The sequence below is a fragment of the Emydura macquarii genome, unplaced genomic scaffold, assembly GCF_026122565.2.
Source record: "Emydura macquarii macquarii isolate MOO-44397 ecotype Brisbane River unplaced genomic scaffold, CSIRO-AGI_Emac_v2 contig_2321, whole genome shotgun sequence".
Classification (NCBI taxonomy): Eukaryota; Metazoa; Chordata; order Testudines; family Chelidae; genus Emydura; species Emydura macquarii.
Window position 1 is genome coordinate 1,775,496 of NW_027132458.1, and position 22,758 is coordinate 1,798,253.

The 22,758-nt window shown below is 38.8% G+C and overlaps 2 protein-coding genes across 2 annotated transcripts in view; one reads left to right on the forward strand and one right to left on the reverse strand.

The window, feature by feature from the left end:
* The window catches only part of CRTAP (cartilage associated protein), a 37,718-nt gene extending 28,844 nt beyond the window's left edge, over positions 1-8,874 (forward strand). Inside the window, exon 7 of the mRNA XM_067560885.1 lies at positions 1,050-8,874. Coding sequence (XP_067416986.1) covers positions 1,050-1,109 — 60 coding nt within the window. The 3' untranslated portion in view covers positions 1,110-8,874. The remainder of the gene's footprint in view (positions 1-1,049) is intronic.
* A 1,743-nt stretch (positions 8,875-10,617) lies between these two features.
* SUSD5 (sushi domain containing 5) overlaps positions 10,618-22,758 on the reverse strand; it is a 58,205-nt gene continuing 46,064 nt past the window's right edge. The window contains exon 5 of the mRNA XM_067560883.1: positions 10,618-12,124. Coding sequence (XP_067416984.1) covers positions 10,866-12,124 — 1,259 coding nt within the window. The 3' untranslated portion in view covers positions 10,618-10,865. The remainder of the gene's footprint in view (positions 12,125-22,758) is intronic.

Below are 22,758 nucleotides of genomic sequence, written 5' to 3' on the forward strand. Positions count from 1 at the left end.
GCTCTCATTAAGGATACAAAACCTGGTGTTTCCAAATCAGGTTAGGGGTTTGTTTGGTTTTTTTTTTTTTGAGGTACGATATTCCTAAAAATCACTGGACTTTTCCAAAAGTACAAATCCTTTCAGTGTTCAAATTCTGATATCTCATATAAGAGAACTCATCTGAAAGATCTCAAAATTCACACTTTCTAAACCCTAAGATTTCTTTTAAAATAATAAGTCTGTATTTAGCAAAGGGTTCTCAAACTTTTTTTGCTGGAATTTGAAAATATTTCAGGCTGTGACGACTTCCCCCAAAAAAGTGATGACCATGCCATGCCACGCTACCCACCCCTTGATGTCATGCCACCCTTACTTCTGCACGGCGGCGGGGGGGAGGAGTCATCTGGTGCTGCCTTCAGAGCACCAGGCCAGAAGCCACTGTTCTCTGACCACCCAGCTCTGAAAGACTCTGGCTGTTAGCCATGTGCCGGGTTGACAGCTATAGCCCTGGCATGTGCAGAGACTGACAGCTCATGACCCTCCCCTCCACCCATAATAATCTTGTGACCCCTTGAGGGGTCCCGACCCCCAGTTTGAGAACTCCTGGCAAAAGACCACACAAGAGAAATTTCAAAAGGAAAGCAAGCTTTTCTCCCAGTTCAACCTGGCATTTAAGCACATGCTTAACTTTCGTCATGTGAGTAGTTCTGTTGAAGTCAGTGGGAGTACTCATGCTTAAAGTTAATCTTATGCTTAAGTACTTTCCTGAATCAGGACCTTAATGAGTAAATTAATCTGGATGTGTCAATGGGCAACCCAGGTTCCTGAGCTTGTAAAACCAGTCATGTAACCATGGAGATGTTACTGCAGCCATGTACGCTACACTTAAATAGGTCATCTAATTACTTTTAAGAGCTCTTTGCACTCTCTTGAGGAAATGAAAGATGCTATATAAAACCAAAGTATGTTCAGCTACAGTCTAGTTCTTGGATAAGATATAAAGCATTTCCCACCCATTCCACTGTAAGTAATTAACATATGTCCTACTTTCTTTTAATCTCTTTTAGGGTGAAGTTGTGGAATTCCTTGATGAACTCCTTGAAGTGGATGAAAAAAGTGAATCCTGATGAACAGAAACGAGGCATAGTTTTTAAAAATAAAGACCCACTGTTGTGCCTTCATATCATTTTTTGCAGCTCAGGTTAGAGATACCTCAAAGCTGTACCTTTAACCTCAGTCAAATGTCGCAAGTCTTTCCTCTGAGATCTCTGCCGCACTGCACTGATCTTTTCATGAGTGTGGTTTTTTCATAGTACGCTCTCAAAGTTGAGGCATATGAGGTATAATCTTGTATTTAATTTCTTTAAAAAAAAAAAAAAAAAAAGCTGTTCAGATGCTCTCAGCTGTCACTGAGCCTCCTTCAGTCTCCACAATTTAGCCAAGCTGTTACAATTTAGTTGAGAAGAAGTTTTGCCAGAATATGGACTGATTAGTTGAGTAGGGCATACCAACTCTCCAGGTTTTCTGAGACATTTAATAGTATTTTTTTATATATGGCTTTCCCCATGATGAATAACAAACTTACACTACATTTCAATGCATCAAAAGATGCTAATGCATCAAACAAGACTGCTCCATAACTTAGATTGTAAACTCTTCGGGCAAAGATTCTCTTTTTGTTTTGTTTGTACAGTCCCTAGTACAATGGCCTGGTCCATCAAAGCTCCCAGGCTTTGTTAATTAAAAAAAAATCTGAAATGTGTGCTTTGTTTAACTGACAACTAATTAGAGAGACAAGGTAGGTGAGGTAGTATTTTTTATTGTATTTAGTTGGTCCACTAAATGATATTACCTCAACCACTTTGTCTCTCTAGTATCCTGGGACTGACATGGCTATAACTACACTGACTTAACTAATGGCTTTTTAAAAACTATTTTGAGAAGTTCCTTCTGTCAGCAGCTTTGATCTGTTTTGAAAATTGCACTAGGTTCAATGACATGAAGCAGGAGATCAGTCAGAATTAATGCAATAAGTAAAGTTTTTCTCTTTCCATTTTTGTTCCTTCCCTTATGGCCAATCCTGCACACCTTTGTTTGTTCACATAAGTAGTCCTTGTCCATGTGAATAGTTTCATTAAAGTAAAATGGTGGCTCTTGTATGAGTAAGAGCTAATCTGGTAAAAATAATGGTTTGTGTTCTCACAGGTAGATTAAGGGTTTTCAGGCTCTTTCAGTTTAATGGACAATCTGCCTATTTTCATACCCAAAAGAAAGTAATGATAAAGCTATCTGATTGAAGAACTATTGATCTTCATAATGAGCAAACTGAGGTGTAATGATAAAGAATGTGTCTGTACCAAGTGTTGATGGTAGATGGGATGTGATCAGATCATGAAAAATATATCTATACCAACTGTTGACCATAGGTGGGAGGGTTGCTGGGGAGATTGAACTCATAGTTTTTTCACTATTTTTCCCCCCTTGTTATGTACAGTATATGATACTGCCCTGTAAACAAGTATTTTGAAGATCATGAAAAATACTATATTTAAAGATGATGGGTGAAATCCTGGCGCCATTGAAATCCATGGCAAAAATCCCGTTCACATCATTGAAGCCAGGATTACAGGTCTTTCTTTTAAGACTAGAACCTGTAAGTGCTTGAGTTCTACTCACTTCCATGGGAGGCAAGGACTCAGCCCCTTTCATGGCTGAGCCCTAACTCCAGCTTTGGAATTCCAATATGTGGAATTTAAATTATAGAAGCAAGGTCAATAAAAATAATGTGAATCCAAGCTAGTTCGCTGAACTGTAATCGCTACAAATTTACCAGCTATACACTACCTCCAAGCGGTATTAGAGAGTGAGAAAGGACTTTCACAGTTGAGGAATCATTTCTAGATTGTCCTGCAGTCCCTAGTCCTAAAAAAACAAAACAAAAAAACACCCTTAAAATATAGCCAAAGATGTACGGGGTCAGATTCTGTCTGCTGTTTCTCCAATGTAAGAGCTTGTCTACAAGAACATGAGCAGTTAGTACATTTTGATGTAATCTCGTTTCAAAGAGGACTAGATCAAAGTGCATCAGCAGGGTCCACATGGACAGTTGGTCCATGGCATGCTAGTAGAGTCGTTTCACCCCCCTGTTTGCCACAAACTAAATGTTCTTGTAAACAATTGCTTAATCCCTATTTAATCCATTGAAGTTAATGGACCAAGTTCTGTTCCGTGTTACACAGTTGTAAATCCAGCATAATAGCCCCAGTAATTTCAGTAGAGCTGGCCTTATAATGACAGCAGAATTTGGCCCACTCTTTGCCTTGGTGCTTTAGCATATGTGGCATGTTTCAGATTCCTTACACTTATTATTATTCTTCACAGTATTAATGTTTATTTATTGTATGTTTGTGCATGAATTTAACTCTGCTTTTTAATGTGTAGCAGCTATTATAAGGTAGCTTTCATTCCACACTAAAATATACCCCTCATCTTGGTATTTGATGCCTGTACGCTACTGGGATATTTTATCTCCTAGAGAACTTATGTATGCTTAGTACGAAATCTTGAGGAGAGGCTGCTGTTCTGGAATTCTCTTCTATCCCCTCACTCTCAAAGATTATGGAAGGACAATTTCCAACCTCTCCTATCAGAAACTTGATCTCCAAGGTTAAATTCATCTGGCCAAATGTCTTCACTTCAGTGAGGTTCTCAGCCTCTCCTTCAGAAATCACATGTTGTGAATTATATGAGACTGTTCTGGGAAAGATACTTCCAGGCATGTTGCCTTGTTCTTGTTAATTATGTTTTCGATTCTTCTGCCCCTCTTATTGTTGTTCCTTTTCCAAAACCTACTTTGTGAGGTCTGTGGCGCATGGACTGTCTTCCTGTTACTTATTTTGTATTGTGCCTGGCATAATGGGCCTTAATCTTTGAGTGGAGCCTAGGTGCTACTGTAATACAAAAATAAATAATAATAAAGTGCCTTAAAAACATCTTCAGGAATGGATGCTTACTGGGACTGATTTTTCCAGTGTTACTTTCATCTAAGTGATCATTTTGGTCATTTTCCCTTTTGTTATCCTCACAATTTGTTTCTGATGTACATCTTTAGTTATATCTATGAGTGTGGTTCTATACCAGGGGCTAATGAGCTGCATGCAGCTCTTTTACATGCTCCCCCGCCTTCACCGCCTCCCGGACTGGGGTGGGAAGCTTGTGTGTCCGTGGGGGGGTCAGTAAGTTTGTCCACCCTTGTGGACTGTAAGATGTATACTGTAAGATACGTATGTAAAAATTCATGTTCCCTTCTAAAATGGCAGTGATCTGTTTTCAATTTGTTCATGTGTTTTGTGGATTTTTATGATTTTTCTTACTTCCACTACATATGATCCCAAGCCAGTTCAATTTTAACAAGTACGTGGAGTTCTCAAGCTCCAGTTCTTTTCTAATGAGAAATAGCTACTTTTCCAGTTCTTTAGCATTTAATGCAGTTTTTTTTCAGTATTCTTACATTCTTTCAAGTGATTTGTCTTCTGCTGCCATTTGTGAATGCCAAGACAGTGTGTTACTACAATAAATCCATGTCCTTCCTACCATTCCTTCTTGGGGTCAGGAAGTGGGAAGGGCAGTGCCATGGTTCTCTCTCCCTGACCCCGTTCCCTGCACAAAAAAAATTCCTGCAGCTGTCAGGTGTCTTTGTCATAGCAGCTTCTGCCTACTTGGTGAGATTTTGATGTTACATCTACATTTACTTTTAATATTTATTCAAGGCTTATTTTATGCTCTGTTCCTTCTCTTGGACCGCATCTTGTTCAATCTACTGTGTACATGTGGCAATTTTGACAGAATTGTATTCCATACCACTTTAACATGTGGCATTGGTACACATGCCAATCTTGGGCCTGATCCTGCTACTTATATGTGACAATAACTCACGTTGACCTCAGTGGTAGTCTTGCCTATGACATTCCTACAGTATTGGACCTTTTATAATTGCTTGTATTTCTAATAACCCAGCAAGATATTTGGATAGCTGCTCTTAGCTTCTCTGAGCCTCCTATGCTGCCCACAAGCAGTTATGTAATAGTCTGTTGCAGATTACATAAATAATAATAGTCAGCATTTACTGGAGAATATTAAATGAAATTCATCCCAGAGCATATGGTAAGTACAAGGCCTTCTGCACCACTTAAGCTCTATATTAAGCTCTAATGTTGGACAGGGGGCTTGGCGCAGGCTTTTTGCAAGGTGGCAAATTTCCTGGACGTTTTAGCTCAGATTAGGTCACAAATTTTGCCTTTCACAGTCTAGTTCCCAATGGGTATTTGTTCACATATCCAAACTATCAGACAGATGGGTACAGTGTCAATCTCTATTGATCTTCGAATCAGGACTGGACTATTAGCAGTATTGCAAATTGGGATTGAGATTATCTGGCAGAGCTACGTTGAAGATTTTAGCATGGACTCTTTCTAGCTACAATAGTGCCTCACCTGCTTTTAAGTAACTCACTTTCATAAGCTTCAATATTCATTCAAATAAAATAGATAGTAAGAGTGGTGGTGGTTTGTTGTATTGTTCAAACATTAAAGTAGTTCTGTTCTGAAAACAGCCACTATTACAGTGGCATAATGGACTCCATATTTACTATGTCTCAACGATTTCTGTATTTAAAAACGTTCAGTTTAGAAGAAAAAAATCTTTTTCTAACTGTCAGTTCTTGCAAATCCAACCGGAAATCTGAAAGTTAAGCTGGGTTCTTTCTCATACATTGCCATCAATAAAGATTCTGCCATCAAAATTTAATAATTCTGCTGACAATTCAGAAGGCAAAACAGAATCCAGTTTCCCTCACCCCTTGAGCTGTATTGCTTTGCAATGCTACCAGGACTAAAAAATAATTTTAAATTGTTATTAAAGCACATATGATTCTGAATACCTCTGTGAAATAGGCCTGTTGAGTAAGACGGTGCCATTTTATGTACATATTTTACAGTATAGAACCACACTCATAGATACAACTAAAGATGATGTACATCAGAAACAATCTATTCCTTTATTCCTTCTAAAACCATATTAGAACATTCTGTTCTATATGGTTTTTTCTTATCCATTATTGCTACAACTAATCTCCATTGCATATCCCTGCATTCAATGAAGTTAATATTGGTGGATATTGACAGCAAAGACAAATACAGGAAATCTATCCCTTTAAAGTGGTTCCATTAAAAAGTGATTTTAATAACATGCATATCTTACAGTTCTAAATACTGAGTTGCAAATAGACAAAGACTTGTTGGATTGTAAAAATACACGTTTATTATGGCTGCTGTCGAGGGTAAACAGTTGCCTGCGTATGCCAGCTACTATGGAAATATGTTTTTAAGTTCTAATGTGGGCTGTAAACCAAAGCTACTTCAGTTAAGAAAAAAATCCAATACTTAAATTGTGGAGAGAAGTAGCTGATGCCAGAGAAAACATTCTCATTTAATAATGTTTGAACATAGAGCTGTAATGCAGTTTGCAGCAAGGCAGTGAGAAAAACCCATAACTAATCCTTCATTGCTGCTGGCTGAACTTTTGGTTGTCTGCCATCCTTTAAACAGCGACTTCTTTTTTCTTGTGACTCAATGCGTGAATGACCTACTGTGGAGAGTTTAAGCTACATACAATAAGAGATGTTAGTAAGAAATAGCCAAAGGTTTTGTAAATCAGGCTACACACCTCAGCAGATCAGGTTTTTGTATCTTAACTCCTCTTCAGTGCCTAGAGAAAAAAGTAATAAATGGAGACTTTTTTTTTTTTTTTTTAAAGGAAATATTCAGTCACTTAGACACTCCTCTCCCCTGTCCTTTCTAAGAGCGTTTGGTGATATATGGAAACAAAATTCTGTTGGGAGTTCTGGTTTTTAAATTTATAAATGCTAACCCTTGGGTAGAAGCTTTCTTTGATTATTTTTAACCTTTTTTCCTCCCTTTGATGTAGCTTTTGGATAGGTCTGTTTAAGTTGCATCAAGTGATTAATACGATTCATTTTTATGTTTGCAAAGCAATGGAATTTTCACTTATTTTAAAATTGGGATAATGAGAATCAGAGCTGTAACTGCATATAACTATTGACCATTGTTTTTTAAATGAGATTTGTCCCTGTGTCCCAGTCTCTATAATTTTGTCTGCAAAAAGTGTTGGGACGTCGTATATTTACTATCTGAAGCATCAGCCTGTAAAATGACAAGTCATATATTTGCCTTGATGACTTCTTGTCACAACTATTTTAACATGGTTTTCCATAGATAACATTATGTTGTTTTTTAGCATTACAAATTAGTGAGTTTGTAAATCCAGGTTTTTACATTTTAAAAACTGATGCAATATATCAATCCACCATCCCTAACAAGAAACCCATACAAATATAGCTCTCTAGCTATTGGGTATATTTTATGGGATTCCTGCTAAACCATGAAAGCTGTGCAATGAGATAAACAATGCATTGTGACATAGTTAGTAAATGTTAAATCATCTCAGAGAGAGAGTCAGAAGATCAGGTTTTTTTATATATGTTTTGTTTAGGGGAGGAGAGAGAGTTACCCTGGATTCCCCCTTTCTAATAAAAGGACTGATCCCACAAACTTTGCCAGAAGTAGGGCTTGCTGCTGTGAGGAGCCTCATTAACTTCAGTGGGATCCCTCAAAGTTAACCTCTCTACTTGGTGGTAAATATTTGCAGGATCACTCCCAAATACTGGAAGCAAATTGTTTTTATAGGATGGGAGGACAAGAAGTCGATCTCAGAGGCTATGTCTACACTGCATAGAAAAGCCGTTGGCACTGAGTCTCAGAGCCCAGGTCAATTTACTCATCCTCATGGGACTTGGGTTGTGGGTTAAAAATAGCAGTGTAGACTTCCGCTCAGGCTGGAGCCCAGGCTCTGAGACCCTCCCCCATCGCCAGTTTCAGAGCCCAGGCTCCAGACAAGTGACAGCGTCTGTATGGGTCATCTATTCAGTTTCCCTTCCAGTTTCCCTTTTGTAAATCTGCTAGTGTGTTGAGTTTTAAAATGTCAAATCGTAGAGCTTCTTTTGAGGAAGACATTACAGCGGTGGTCACATAAGAAGACAGATTGCTCTTCCAGCTACTGGATCTGTCATTGTTTTTCCTGATATTCCACCTCAATATTCTCTTTCTTAATTTCAGCCTGTTGCTGCTAATTATACTGTTTTACTATGCTAAGTAATTCCATCCATCACTTTTGCCTTTTCAGCCTTAAAATATTTGTATTTATCATGCTCTTCACACCCCACCTTAGTTGATCAGCTAAGCTGCACATAAGAGGAAAGTTTGATTTCCCCACCCCCTTTATTTTGTCAGTGTCTCCCTGGTAATTAAGTGCCCACAAGTGCAAAGAGCATTCTGGTTCAGGATGTAAATTTCAGGAAGAAAAAAGCATTCTGCGGAATATAATTGGGTTGATGACCTGGACTTAACACTTTTTTTTTTTATTTATTTATTCTAATATCAAAATATCTGCTCCAAGAAATGCCTGATGGAGAAACCAATGTTTCCTCTACAAACAAATTTGTCAGCTTGGTTCAGTCAGTTATGAACAAGAACATGTACTGCCACCCCTTTCCCCTGTCCTTGTAGGTATCTCAGAAGCACGATGTTAATGTACATTTGGTTTCTTTTCATGAATAATAAACATCTGTCAGCCTCACAAGAGCCCCATGCAGTTTGCATTTGTAACTTTACTTTATGTATGATTTTTACGTCATGTATGTTTCCTGAAACTAACAGTATTGACTTTGTTTACTTAGCTTGTTGAGCTGTACTTCATTCAAATAACACTATGTAGAGCTGTAACACTGATTTGGTGCGTTAAGATTAAAAAAAATTTAAAAATTGATGTTTTTTGTGTTTATTTTGCAATATATTTCCAGACACACAACACAGTATGTTTTAGTTGAGTTAAGACTCCATAAAGTTACTTAGTGCTAAATCCATTGTTTAAAAAAGTTACCTCATAAAAATATTTTACAACTGTAATCCTAGGTTATTTCATATTCTACAACACATTAAAATCATAGAATCATGCAGTACAACAGGAAACACTATTTACAAATCTGCACACTTTCTATTCTTGTTATGCCTATATCCAAGAACAATATTCAACTCCTCTCACTTGCTATAGAGTCATATTCTTTCAGAAAATGTGAAGCTATATTTTTAAAATCCTGTTTTTTTAATTTTTGTTATCAGTATATGGAGGTTGATTTACACAAGATAGGCCAAAGTTACTTAGACTATACACCACTGTAAATGAAGACAGAATTTGGCCCTGTATGATCTCCACTGATTCACCTTTCAATATTTCACTTTTTCTCACTTCATGCTTTTGATCTATTGAATAACGAATATTTTGGCTGAGACGGCACTGTAAGGAGTGAAAGATGAGCTCATTTCAAACTGGTAAATTATTCAGCGTTACCAGTGACACTTTTGTCATTCTGACAAGTAAGGTCAAATGGTAAGATTTTTTCACTCCTAAGCCAAATTATTCCGGGGATGATGGATACCACTTTCTTTCTCATTCACATTTATTCTTAACTATTATAAATAGGATGTTATGTTGGAAGAGCCTCCATGTTTGTAATAACTGAAACAACATCCAATCTAAAAGGCAAGAGTTTGCTGTATGACAACTAGGCATGGTGTCTCTTGCCTAGGTTTGTTTTGTACTTCAAATCAAAATAAGCAGTTTTTATGAATTTATATGCATCTCCCACTGTTCTATATATCTTTGTCCACTTTGCCCAGAAATTTTTCACGATGACTCCAAGATCTTTTATTGTGTATGTGAAAGTACATGTGTACTTCAGTCATCCCATAGAACAATGTGGCAAATATATTTTACGTATCTTTTTTAATTCATATGTTATAAGCTGTGTATTTAAATTCAACATCTTGATCAGTTGGCCTTAAGAAAGAGCACTGTTACTCAGAAGAACAAATGACTTTAGATGTATTTCCCTGTCAGTGTTTTATTCCTGTCTGGTTCCTTGATTAAATAAGGAGCTCCTCATAGCACCTGAAAGGAGGAGTGCACGGACTATCACAGCGCTGATTTATTTTAAAGGAAGAATGGAGTTTAGTATTTGTATTGTCTCAATTCCAGTGAGACAGTATAACTTCCACAAAAAAAGATTAATATAAAAAGGCACTTCTTTCCTAAAGTTAAAACAACACTCTCCCTAAACCCTAAAATATCCTAATGACCTACACGTTTGGTTAATGTGCATCAAGAAAATTTCATAACACTGAAGAAAAATACCTCAGTGACCATCTCTCCAAATGCAACATCACCCATTACATTAACATACTGCACCAAATATTTTTCCTCACAAAACATGTCATGTAATCATTGGTTTTGGTCTACACTGACAAATTTGGTTAGTTTTAAAAGAAATAACCAATGCCAAAATATGTGGTAGCGCAAAGAGAGACTTTTGCCCCCCACCTCTTTGTCAATTTCACTGGGCGTAAAACTGGAAAGGTCTGACCAGCTTGCAACCAGACAATGTAGTAGACCAAGAATTTGCTTTTATCAATTTAATATGAGCAAAATGTAAAAGCTGGATGATCTCCAGTTGTGCTACCAAACACATTCTTCTTGCTGAAATCTCCAAAAAGACTCTTGTGGTAAAAATATACAGATTCTTTAACACTGAAATGTCAAGATATATTAAGTTGTGTTTAAAAAAGCTGAACTTCCTTCTGTCCCACACAGTTTTTTCCTCCCATGCTTCCTGCACTAATGGATTTCAATGTCCACCATTCATGTGACTTGTTTTCTTGCTTTCTAGTGTTTACCAAAAAACAGCTAGCAGCTTAGACTCTCTGCATTTCAATCTGTTGGTGGTGATGGGAATGTCTAGTCTGACCTTTTCCGTTCAGTTTATATACAGAACTCTTCTGTTGCCGTTTTTTGAAGCACCACACAGCCAATATAGATGCAAGCAGTAACAAACATAGAACAGTCACAGTGATAGCTATCACGGGACCTCTACTTGGACTGGAACAATCCTCTCCTACACAAGGTTCAGCAGTGGGGAGAAGTTTTTCTCCTATGCCATAGGTGAAATTTTCTTGCTCAATTAATTCATTAGACAATGAGTCAGTAAAGACATCCAGAGATGATATCGTGGTTGCTGCTTGTGTTGGGTGTGGTGTTGTTTCTTCTGCCTCTGGATATGGAATGTGATCAACGGGACTGACTGTTGTAAATGTTTTCAATGTAGCAGTTTTCAAGCTGGGGCGGTCATGCTGTGTAGTAGTTGTAGCAGACTCCTGAGACTCAAATCCCAAAGATATAGTTGGGTGATAACTGATGACATCATTGGAGCCCTTGCTAGCGCTCACGTTCTCAGGAGCACTAGTTGGTGTTAGTACTAAGGATATATCTTTGATACCATAATCATGCATCCTTGTTGGGGCTGCCACAATCTGTGTTAAGTCCTTGTCTGGAACTGCATTACTGTTGCCTTCTTTCCTAACCTCAACATGATTTGGTTGGTCAGTTGTAAGGCTAATATCATCTTCTGTTCCCATTGATCCGTCAACCTTATCCTCCTCTTCTTCATCATCCTCCACTGCTTCCTGAGTTACAGGATAACCATCTAACCAGGATTCATTAATATTGGTGACTGTCTCTTTCATGGCCTTTGTATCATTGTTCACAAGAACAGGTCCAATGGGGAAATCCTCGCTGGCATAAATCATTTTGGTGCCAGGTTCATCATAGATGGTTTTCACTCCAACGTGGTTGTTGCCGTCAGAAAATTGGGTTTTAGTGGCATCGTCTGGCTCTTTGTCAGATTCAGGCTCATTGAAAGACTCTGCAGCGAACCAAAACAAATGTTTTTGGCTCAGCAGTGACACAGGTGATTCAGTTGGTGCCTTGCTTCCTTTCTCAGTAGAATCCATTTCCTGAGTAACATCTTTGCTGCTTCCAACTCTGTCTGCCTCTGTACCTTTAGCATGGGAAAATTCCTGCTCTTGTTCTTCCTCCCCTTCCTCTTTGCCATGGTCTTCCTCATGCTCAGCAACAGGAAAATTATCTTCATAATCAATGTGCGCTTCAGTTTCATCTGAAAAGTTTGTTTTTTTTTTAAAAAAAAGTTTAGTTTGGTTAAAAAAAAAAAAAAGCGCTGGGCTCTTGGAAGGAAGATTTGTTGTTTATGCTATGAATGAAATGTTGTACAGTAGTGTCCCTTGAAACATGACATACCACATTTTTCATGTAGTTCTGTCTTTCCTTGAAATGTAAGTGGTCACCACAACCCTGATATGTTATATCAAGTTATATAAAGTTTGGATAGTGTTGCTAAGTTTTTAACTCTAAATTTACTGACTTTCCAACACTTCAAAAAACATAAAGAATTTACTTTGCCCACAGTTAAAGTCGCCTAACTGTTTTCATTCTAAAGGGCCTTTTCAGTTGCTTATAATTTTTTCAAGTAATCACATTTTGGACTGTTTTTCAAGTCTAATTGCTCCCTGAAGGCAACATTTTTAAAAAACTGAGCAAAACAGTTCAGCTATTTTCAAGCAGGAAAAAAAATTGGGGAAAAAAGACAGTTCTGCCTTTGTTTCAAAAGTTGCAACTTTTTTTTTAAATAGTCCTAGAAATTTTAAAATGTACAGGAAGATATTCCCTAGGATACATGCCTTCCAGTGGTTTGCTGAAAATTAATTTTATAAATTGGGCAAATAAAAGGTTTAAATATATATACCTCATGTATTATGCATAATTTTATCATATTTGTAATGTCTTAGTGTTCCACTGAAACTGCCTGCGCATATGTGCATTGATTGAAATTCCTCATCCATATGTAATCTCTCAAAATTGTATGTGATCAGGTAATTAAGACTGATGTATACATGCAAAGAGGTAAAGTTAAGGTTTCACAGGCATTTCCTGATGCTTGACTGTTTCAATTTGCAGCCTTACACTATCAACACTGACATTTCAATGAAATGTTCTCTTAGTGTTGCGGTTTAATATTACCAATCATTACACCACCTTAAAGCTTTTTTCTGGGAACAATATTCCATTGTCAGAAACTGCTTCCCAGCAATAAGCACTGCCAAATTTATAAAAAATCAAACCTTGATGCTGTTTTTATGTCAAACATCAACAAGATAAAGCAAAGGGGTTGAAATCCTTTGCCTATTGAAGTCCATCGCAATTTTGCCATTGACTTCAAAAGGGCCAGGATTTCACTTTGAATCTCTTACACTAGACTACCGTAGGCAACAAAAAGTACGTGACTGTTGATTATGTAAAAAAACAGCCAACTCTTATCAAGTTATTCTTCAGGGAAAGAATCAAACAATTTCTAGAATTCATTGCTAAACGCCTACTTTAGAAGAGTTATAGTATTTGAGGATGATGCCCTGAAGGGTCAAAGTAAGCCTTGACTATTGAAGTCAAGGGAGTTTGCCTCAAAAAGGACAATCACATTAGGCCCTATAAAAACAGAGGAATGACACTGCCACTGAAATACAGTCAGCTTTTTAGTGGAAGGGTAGCAGCTCTGGGGCTCTTTGCATTTTGCACAATAATGGAGTAGGGGAAATTCTGGCTAGGGGAACACAAGGAAACCCCTGATCTTCTGATATGTGCCATGGACTTTGATGTCCAGGCAGAGCAGGACAGGACCTCAGTTTTGAAAGGTCTCATCTGGAAGATATTCACTGTATATGATATAGAACTGTATTTAACTACCTTAGAAGAATGAAAGCCTTAGTTAGTCCTTGCCTGTGGGGATATAAATCTATGGTGGCAGGTATTTAAAACCTGATGCCTAGACTTCAAAATAATGCCCTTAGCCTTCAGTATTTGGACAACACATTTATTTCAAGAAATAGAATGTTACCAAAGAACGGTCAAGTGCAGGATGGGAGAAATAACATCGTGTCTGAGTTTGATATAGAGAGACTTCCCCCACCCCTTTCATCCCCACTACCCATTGCATAACTGCCTTAACTAATCATGGATTACAACACTAACCAGAAGTTTTAATTAAAGACAATAAAATAGAAGACTGCATTACAATTTCTGCTGTTGTTTGAAAAATAATTACAGTCCAGTGACAATTTTACTAAGTAGACAGGCTGCCTGATTTTGAGCTCACACCAGTTTTACTCAACTGAAAGTTGATGCAATTGCTCCTGATTCTTGCTGGCATACAAGCCTAGAAAACCATGCCTATACTCTGGAAAATAAAACAAACTGAATCATGTTGAGAATGTTATTAAAATGAAAAAACTAAGACTGTTTAACCTTCAGTGGAGATAGTGAAGCAGTGAACCTAATCCTGGCGAGAGACAGGAAACAAGGAGTTAATAACATAGGAAACTATAAATATATCTGTCTATAACCTACAAAGTCTTGTGTTTGTATTGTCTTGTTATAAGCTAACAATTTAGGCCCCACACAAGAATCTCATCATCTCAGATGCTGAGTGACAGTGGGCTCCATCCCTGGCTGTGAAGCATATGAGAGAGCTGCTCCTTTGTGCTGATTTACACTATGACAGATAATGTGTAGCTCCACTCTCCCTTACCTCTTCGCAAGCTGCCCCAACACCCCCTGTAGCTCCTCATAACAAGTGGGTAGTGTGTGTCTGGTGTAGGAAGCAGATACACCAGCAGAGAATTTGCCCAGAGAGGGAGACTTCTCCACTGGCTCTCTCTGGTCACTTAAAAACATGGAAAAACTTCCATGTGATGCAGAGTGGATTTAGCAGACTGGAGAATTCAGCCCTTTAAAGTACAAACATTTCTGCTAGGACACAAATTTATCTAACCTAGTCACAAAATGTGCTAGTGCAGTCTTTCAGATCTTAACTGGTATTTGGAAGATTACCAGAATATTTAATCAACAAAGTTTTTATAAAATTAAATTATATATAAGTTGTCAACAAAACATAAAACAGTTACAATATTCCAGCCTCGATGCCTTGATTAATTCCCTTCCACTCATGAATTTTTCCACGCTGCCCTCTGGAAAGATTGCCTCACACCAGCTTGCCAAGCCACCCTAAATCTCTCCTAAAATATTATGTGTGAGGCCTGTTACAACCTAGCCCAGTCCCCCTCTGTAAGTGAACCCATCCGCTGGAGCCAATGTGCTTCTAAGCCACCTGAGTCAGGGCTGAGTATCTAGGGCACAGTCCCAGGCTCAGACTTCTTGTCTGAACTCTTCCTTAGGATGTGGGATTCCACAATCCAGCTGCCTCAGACCCTGGAACCAGGGCCTCACGCCTTCTGAGCCCCCTAGGCATGTCTACCTGACATTTTGGAACAGCCCTGGTCAACAGACTCAGGCTAACTCTCTAATAGTAGCTGCATAGACAGTGCTTTGACATTGCATCTTGGGCTGGAGTTCTGAAGCCAAGGGAGGGGCGTGGGCTTCAAAACCCAAGCTCCACCCCAAATCTCAACTTCAAAACACTGTCTATTCATCTACTTTCAGAACAGTGGATCTCAACCAGAGGAACGTGTACTCCTGGGGGTTCTCAGAGGTCTTCCAGGGGGAACATCAGCTCATCTAGTTATTTAACTGGTTTTAAAACAGGCTACACTGATTTAGTTGGGGTTGGTTCTGTTTCGAACAGGGGGTTGGACTATATGATCTCCTGAAGTCCCTTCCAACCCTTAATCTTTTATGATTCTATATATGAAAAGCACTAGTGAAGTCAGTACAAACTAAAATTTCATGCAGACAATGACTTGTTTATACTGCTGTATGTACTACATCAGTGTTTCTCAACCTGGGGGGTCACGATTTATAATGATATGGTAAATATGAGAAAGTAACCAATTTTTCAGTAATAGTGGGCTGTGATACCTTTGTATTTTTATGTCTGATTTTGTAACCTAGTAGTTTTTAAGCGAGGTGAAATGGGGGGTACACGAGACAGCTCAGCCTCCTGAAAGGTGTACAGTAGTCTGGAAAGGTTGAGAACCATTGTTTTAGAGCATCATCATGAGGCCTACTCACCTGAGTCTGTCAGTGGGGGCTGAAAGGTTTGCTACCATGAGCTCCAAGATGCTGTGTAGACATACCCCTTTTTGCTCAAACACATTCCCCCAGAGTTCCACTCCGACTTCTAATTTAATTCTTTTTGGGGGAAAACATGGCAGGAAAGCAAGGAACACCGACATAACAAGGGAGTTCCTTAAAAAGCACTAGAGACTAATAGATCTTTGCAAAACAAAAGTCCTGAGAGACACCTGGTCTCCTACTCTGCCCCTGTCTGAACTCCCCCATTCTGTGAGTCAGAGGTCCTGTCAGTGTTTCTTTCAGGCTAGGCAGAGTCCCTCCTGCCTCCTCTCTTTCTTTCCAGCCCACTCTTCTTTCACGGGAAGATGGATGATTCTGCTTCACAGAGAAGCACATCAACACAATGTTTCTTTTTGCAATGTGCTCCAGTGGCATGCTTGATCATTTAATGTCCCCATGTTCTTGTGATATGAAACAGGGCAAATAGCAGCACACAGTTTATGTTGTCTGCCATTAATTGTTTTGTAAGCCTGTACTGCATTCCCTCTTATTCATTTCTTCTCAATCTCTCTTCATATGAAAATGTTTACATGCCTCTAATCCAATGGTTCCCAACTTTTTTGGCTCAATGGCCATAGATATAATTTTTGCAACCCTGAAGGGCCACCAGTCTCTTCCAGCAGCCCCTTCCTCCCCACTCCCACCCCAAACAGCACCCAGACAGAAGGAGTCCTCTCTGATTTTCTGTCCTCCTGGCTGCAGCAGGGAAACTGCATGTGTCTTGTAGCCCCGTGTTCTCCACCTGGGTCCCTGGGCAATGGCTCCCTTTTGCAGCCACTGCCAGGGGGAGGAGATCAGTGCTCCCCTCTCTTTGGCTCCAGCAGGGACCCCGGTGCCTAGGGATTCAAGAAGAGTGCTTGGCTCTCTGCTGGAACCAGGGGAGGGGAGAGCGCTGATCTCCAATCCCTGTGGTTGCAGCAAGGAGCCTGCACCAGTCTTTTAGCCCCACAACAACACGCTCTGCCTGGGTCTTTAGGCAGCAGCTCCCTTCTTCAGCCAGCGGGAGGGGAGCGGCGGGCCACTTTGAAAGCCTCCATGGGCCACGGGTTGGAAACCACTGAGCTAATCAGTCTCCACACCTGGCTCTGAAAGCCATCTAAGATATCCTTTTTGAGATAGGGTGACCACAGTAATCCTGGTGAGGTGAGGATGAAACATTGATTTTATATGGTGGTGTTTAATACTCTCCTCCACATGCTCTCTCTATTTCCCAGTGTGTAGTTTAACCTTGCTATCTGAAAAACAGATAAGTTCTTCAGGAACTTTATTTTGTGTATTGAACAATACTTCAATTTGTCAATGCTGAATAAATGGCCTTGCTAAATAAACTGAAATTCTTTCCTTTCAGAATCTCTCTTGAAATATATTTTCTGTTCTTCAGAAGGATTTTCCTACTGAAATATCTAAGTCAAATAACAGTATGAGCACTTGATAAAATAAACTCATAGATTCTGTCAGAAGGGACCAATATGATCATCTAGTCTCACCTTCTGTACAACACAGGCCACAGAACCTCACCCCATCCATTCCTGTAACAGACCCCTAACCTGTGACTGAGTTATTAAAGTCCTCAAATGATGGTTTAAGGACTTTAAGGTACAGAGAATCCACCAGCAAGTGACCCGTTCCCCATGCAACAGAGGAAGGCGAAAAACCCCCACAGCCTTTGCCAATCTGCCCAGGGGGAAAATTCCTTCCTGACCCCAAATATGGTGATCAGTTAAACACTGAGCATGTGAGCAAGACTCACCAGCCAGACACCCAAGAAAGAATTCTCTGTAATAACTCAGAATCCACCCCATCTAACATCCCTTCATAGGCCATTGGCATATCTACCACCAGTAGTCAAAGATCAGTCAATTGCCAAACTAGGCTGTCCCATCATACCATCCCCTCCATAAATGTATCAAGCTCAGTTTTGAAGCCAGCTGGGTTTTTTGCCCCGCACTGCTCCCCTTGGAAGGCTATTCCAGAATTGCACTCCTCTGATGGTTAGAAACCGGCTTCTAATTTCAAGTCTAAACTTCCTGATGGCCAGTTTATATCCATTAGTTCTTGTGTCCACATTGGCACTGAATGTTAGTCTCCAGTCAAGTACCCAGAACTTGCTCTCTTTGGGGCGAATCCTGCTCACATTAAAATCAATTGGAGATTTACTAATTACTTAATTGGAAACAAGAAAAAGCAAATTTGTATGAGGACATCTCAACTTTGCTTTACAGCATCTACCGCCCATGCAAACTTAAGTTTTATTCCTTTATATAATCATTGTGATCCAGGTTGTACAGCTGTTATAGCATATGCTCATATGCAATGTCTAGTGTTTGTACATTTTACAGCAAAAAAGACTATATAAATAACTAATGTTAGCTTAGGGGATTCCAGAATGAAAGGATCTATTGATCTCTTTAAACATTAAAGGAAGCATTGCCCTGAAGCTCTGACTCACATAGTCCTACCTAGATTGCTGCACTCAGTAGTAGCTCATTCTTTCTTTTTGGCTTTAGACCTCTAAATGAGGCCTACATTTGGTATTTAGCAAGTTAATGTTATGAGGACAGCCTTTTTAGCAGCTGAGGGCCCTATCTTCCAGGCACTGTTACCTTTTACACACAGTTTTGCTCACTACCTAAGTACTTTTTGGAGCTTTCTACTTTCCAGGTTATGGAATCATAACTAAAGACTAGTGTCCAAAGTAGCACTAGCTACATCCCTTATCTAAAAAGGTGTAGCCATTGTTTACATGCATTTAAGCCAATTGCCAGCTGGTTTTAAAGTGGTTGTATCTTTCCTTTTAGGCAGGCTTATCTTTTAAAACTGCTCATATTGAAAATCATTGGTCCAAGGCCCAAATCTTTCTATATTCAATCAGAGTCCCAAACCCTTCACCCCCCACTTCTTCTGGGAATAAGGGACTACTTAATGTGAGTAAGGATAGCAGAATCTCACCTTATAGTAATCATAATAATTAATAGTTTCCATTTTTATACAGTACCTTTCATCTAACAATCTCAAATTGTTTCCTAAATATTAATTAATGAATTAATTATCTCAGAATCCTTCTCAAATGGGTATAACAAGTGATCAGGCTATGGTATAAAGCTGTGAAATGATTTATCTAAGGCCACAAAGTGAGTCAGTGCAGAGCTGAAAACAGGAATTGAGGTCAGTATTCTTTTTTGACAGGCCTGTGAAATAAGCCCACCCTGACCCCCCACACTCCACCCATGCAAAATCTGAGTTTTTAAAAATTATTGCAGCAGGACTACAGTAGCAAGAGTGTGGTTGCAGAATCTGGTCCATCGTGCTTTGGGATTAAAGATATTTATTATGGGTAGAATTGTCAAAAGCACTCAGTGGTGGTCTCATTCGGCTTCCATTGAAGTCAGTGGTAAAATTGATTTCAATGGGAACAAAATCAGGCTAATGCAGAATGCTTTTGAAAACCCCACATTGTATGCTTCTGTAAGTGTTCAGCATGGGCTAGGTCCTTGACAAGCAGAGATTATATGATCTCTGCTCTCACGTGCTAACAGTCTAAAAGGACAAAAAACAGACAGCAATCAATATACAAGCAAAAGGAAAAAAGTAAAGGCTGGCAAGCATCATATTAATTCAAATTTGGGGACAGGGAGTTGATATGATTTTTCATCTATCTGCTATGCCTTGTTTTTTAGAATGGAAGCTTTTTGGAGCATTTATTCTATTTGACCAGTGCTTGGTACAAGGGGGCCCCAACCTGCTTGAGGTCTCTAGGTGCTGTCACAATATAAATGTTAATGTTAGTATTAGTTTTGTCTATAATGAACCAATGATGTAGGGCAGAAAAGAAGGAAGATTGTCACATAGCAACTGGTGGTTTCTTTTTCCCTCTGCAAGACAGCCACAGTATGTCACACAATACCAGCTTTCAGATCCTTATTACAATCCCAAGTTTCAGGATACATTTTCTGAAACAAATACATTCTCTCCACTGCAGCAGAAAAAATAATAAATTGCAAAAATGTATTGTCCTGTTCTCTGCTTAAGGTTACTTTGTTTGGGTTGAAATCCCTGTGTTTTCAGTTAAAACACAGTGCCCTTTCATACTGGGAAATGGCCAGAAACAGTAACTATATAGAACCATTGTTTACTTCAAAAATACTTTGATTAAAAATTATAGTACATTACCTCAAGTGTGTGAGGCATTTTAGGGCCTCTTGCAGCATATTGCTTTATTAATGTTTGATGTACTTCATTGTATTCACAATCCATTGACCACAAATGTCAAACTTTAAGATTATTTTGTTCATTGTGCTTCTACTAATTGTTACAAAATCTTCCAAATTGTATCCTTAATGAATTACTTTTTTAAGATGGGCAATATAAATATTGACCAAAAAAGCGTGTAGAGTAATCATAATATTACGTAAGTCTTATATTGCACTTTTCATCTAAAGATCTCAAAATGTTTTACAAAGTTGGGAGAGAATGATTATTCTCATTTTATAGATGGAGGGGAAAAAAAGCACAAGGAGGTGAAGTGACTTACCCAAGCTCACAAAGTGAGTCAGTGGCAGATTTGAGACTAGCAACCTCATTTTTTTGATTCCCAGACCAGTGCCCTCCCTACTGGTCTATGTTGCCTTTATGTGTAAAAGCATTGAGCCTGATTATGTATCTACTCCTCATTCAGAGCATCCAGAGCAATTTCAAAATCAAGCCACTTGTTTGGGAAATGTAATTTTAATGTAACAGTTTTTCCATGTAGCAATTAAATATACATTATAGTATCTTTTTTGTGGTCCCTCCTCTCTGACAGGAACCAGTTTCAATAAAAGTTGTGGTGTTCTGCCACCTGTGATACAAGTTCTGTATAAATCCCACAGTAAACCTTCACTGAAACAGAATCACTCTCCAGCCTTAAAGAACCTGAAAAGCTCTGTTTATGGACCTCCGCTGCAACATTTTTTCCCCAAATATTTAATTATTATTTTTCTTTGCTGTACCAGAAAATAACAACCAAATATAATCCAACTTTCTTTTAATTATAATTCAATTCTTTTGATTCATTCTTTACACTAAATTCTCATTTTTTTAATACTTAATTCTAAGGCTGCAAAATAGGCATCCCAGGAGCATAAATTAAAAAGTCATTTATGCACTTGAGAGCCTAAGGGCTTGTCTACACAGGAAGCTATTGTGAAATAAGGTAGCATGTGAATTTAGGAATGTAGTAGTTATTCCTCACTACCTCCTCGTGTGGACACTCTAATTCCACAGTAAAACTACCTTTGTGGATTAAGTTAATCCATAAGAAGGTACTCAATCCAGAATAAGAGTGTCCACACGCAGAGCTAGTGAGGAATAGCTATTGCACTTTAAATTCACATTCTAGTTTATTTCACTAAAGCTTCCCCTAGTAGACAAGCCCTTAGGCTCCCAAGTCATTTGGGCACTTTTGAAAATGTTATGCCTGTAGTGCCAATGATGACTCACTTTTACTAAGGACTGCTTTGACTTTTCCTCCTTGTTCCCCATGTCTGATGATGTCTATTCATGACATGAAATAACTCTCTGAGTAAATCCCACACATGTGTAGTCTGAAATGGAGACAGTAACGCCAATCAATGTAGACCATTTTCATTGCATTTGGAATTTTGAGAGGCTCTTTCTGTTTTACTTGTCCCAGTTATGTCACGGCTGCCCAATGCTTTTTTAAAAAGTGGAAAGTTCTGCCAGAAATAACTTCTTAGAAGTCTGATACCTCTCTGAACAAATAGTGAAATGTTGACAAGGAAATTCTGAATACTGTTCCAGTGGTAGGCTTTAGTTATTACATGGAATTATGTACAAAAGGAGAGAGAGAGAGAGAAAAAAAAGCAAAGGAACGCATTCGAAAATTATGTCAGAAAGTGTGTGCAGTGGGCCATTTTGGCTTAGTTATTTTTATCTAAATTAGAAATAAAGCTGGTTGCAGGGGCTGACTTATAAGGGCAGGTCCTCAGCTAGTGTAAATTAAGTCAATGGCAATGTTACCGCTTATAATTGTTAATGTTTTATTTATTGTCTCAAAGCCCTAGTTACTGGAGTAATGTCATTTAGTGAGAATCTCAGCTTTCACTTTGGAAAAAAAAGGAAATTTCTAGCATTTGTGGTTGCAGAGAAAAGTTTGAAAACATGTCCTACGTCTATCCTAAAAGTTAAAAAAATAGGAAAAGAAGAAAAATCCCAATTTAAAAAAAAAATCATGATTTTAAAGCCAATTTCATTATTTTTGGGGGGTAGGGGGAGAGAGTGAACAAATTTAACTCAGTTCTTCCACGCCTCAATTTCAACATGAAGTCAAGATACTATGTAGACCCAGCTGAAAGTATTAGTTACTAGAGGCTTGTCTACACTTACCTCGGAGATTCAGCAGCAGTCAACCAGAGTTACGCAAACTACGCAAACAACTTGCGTAACTCCCGTCGACTGCTGTGCTTCTGTTCTGCATGCCGCCTTCACTGCACTGCGCTGAAGGGAACCGCGTTCCTGTCGACGCAGCGCTATGCCACTTGAGAAGGCGGTTTTAATACATTGATATCTGGATCGACTGAGTGCATCTTCACTGACCGCTCAGTCGATTCAGATAAGTCGATCTGACGGCGGCAAATTTGCTGCCGTCAGTGA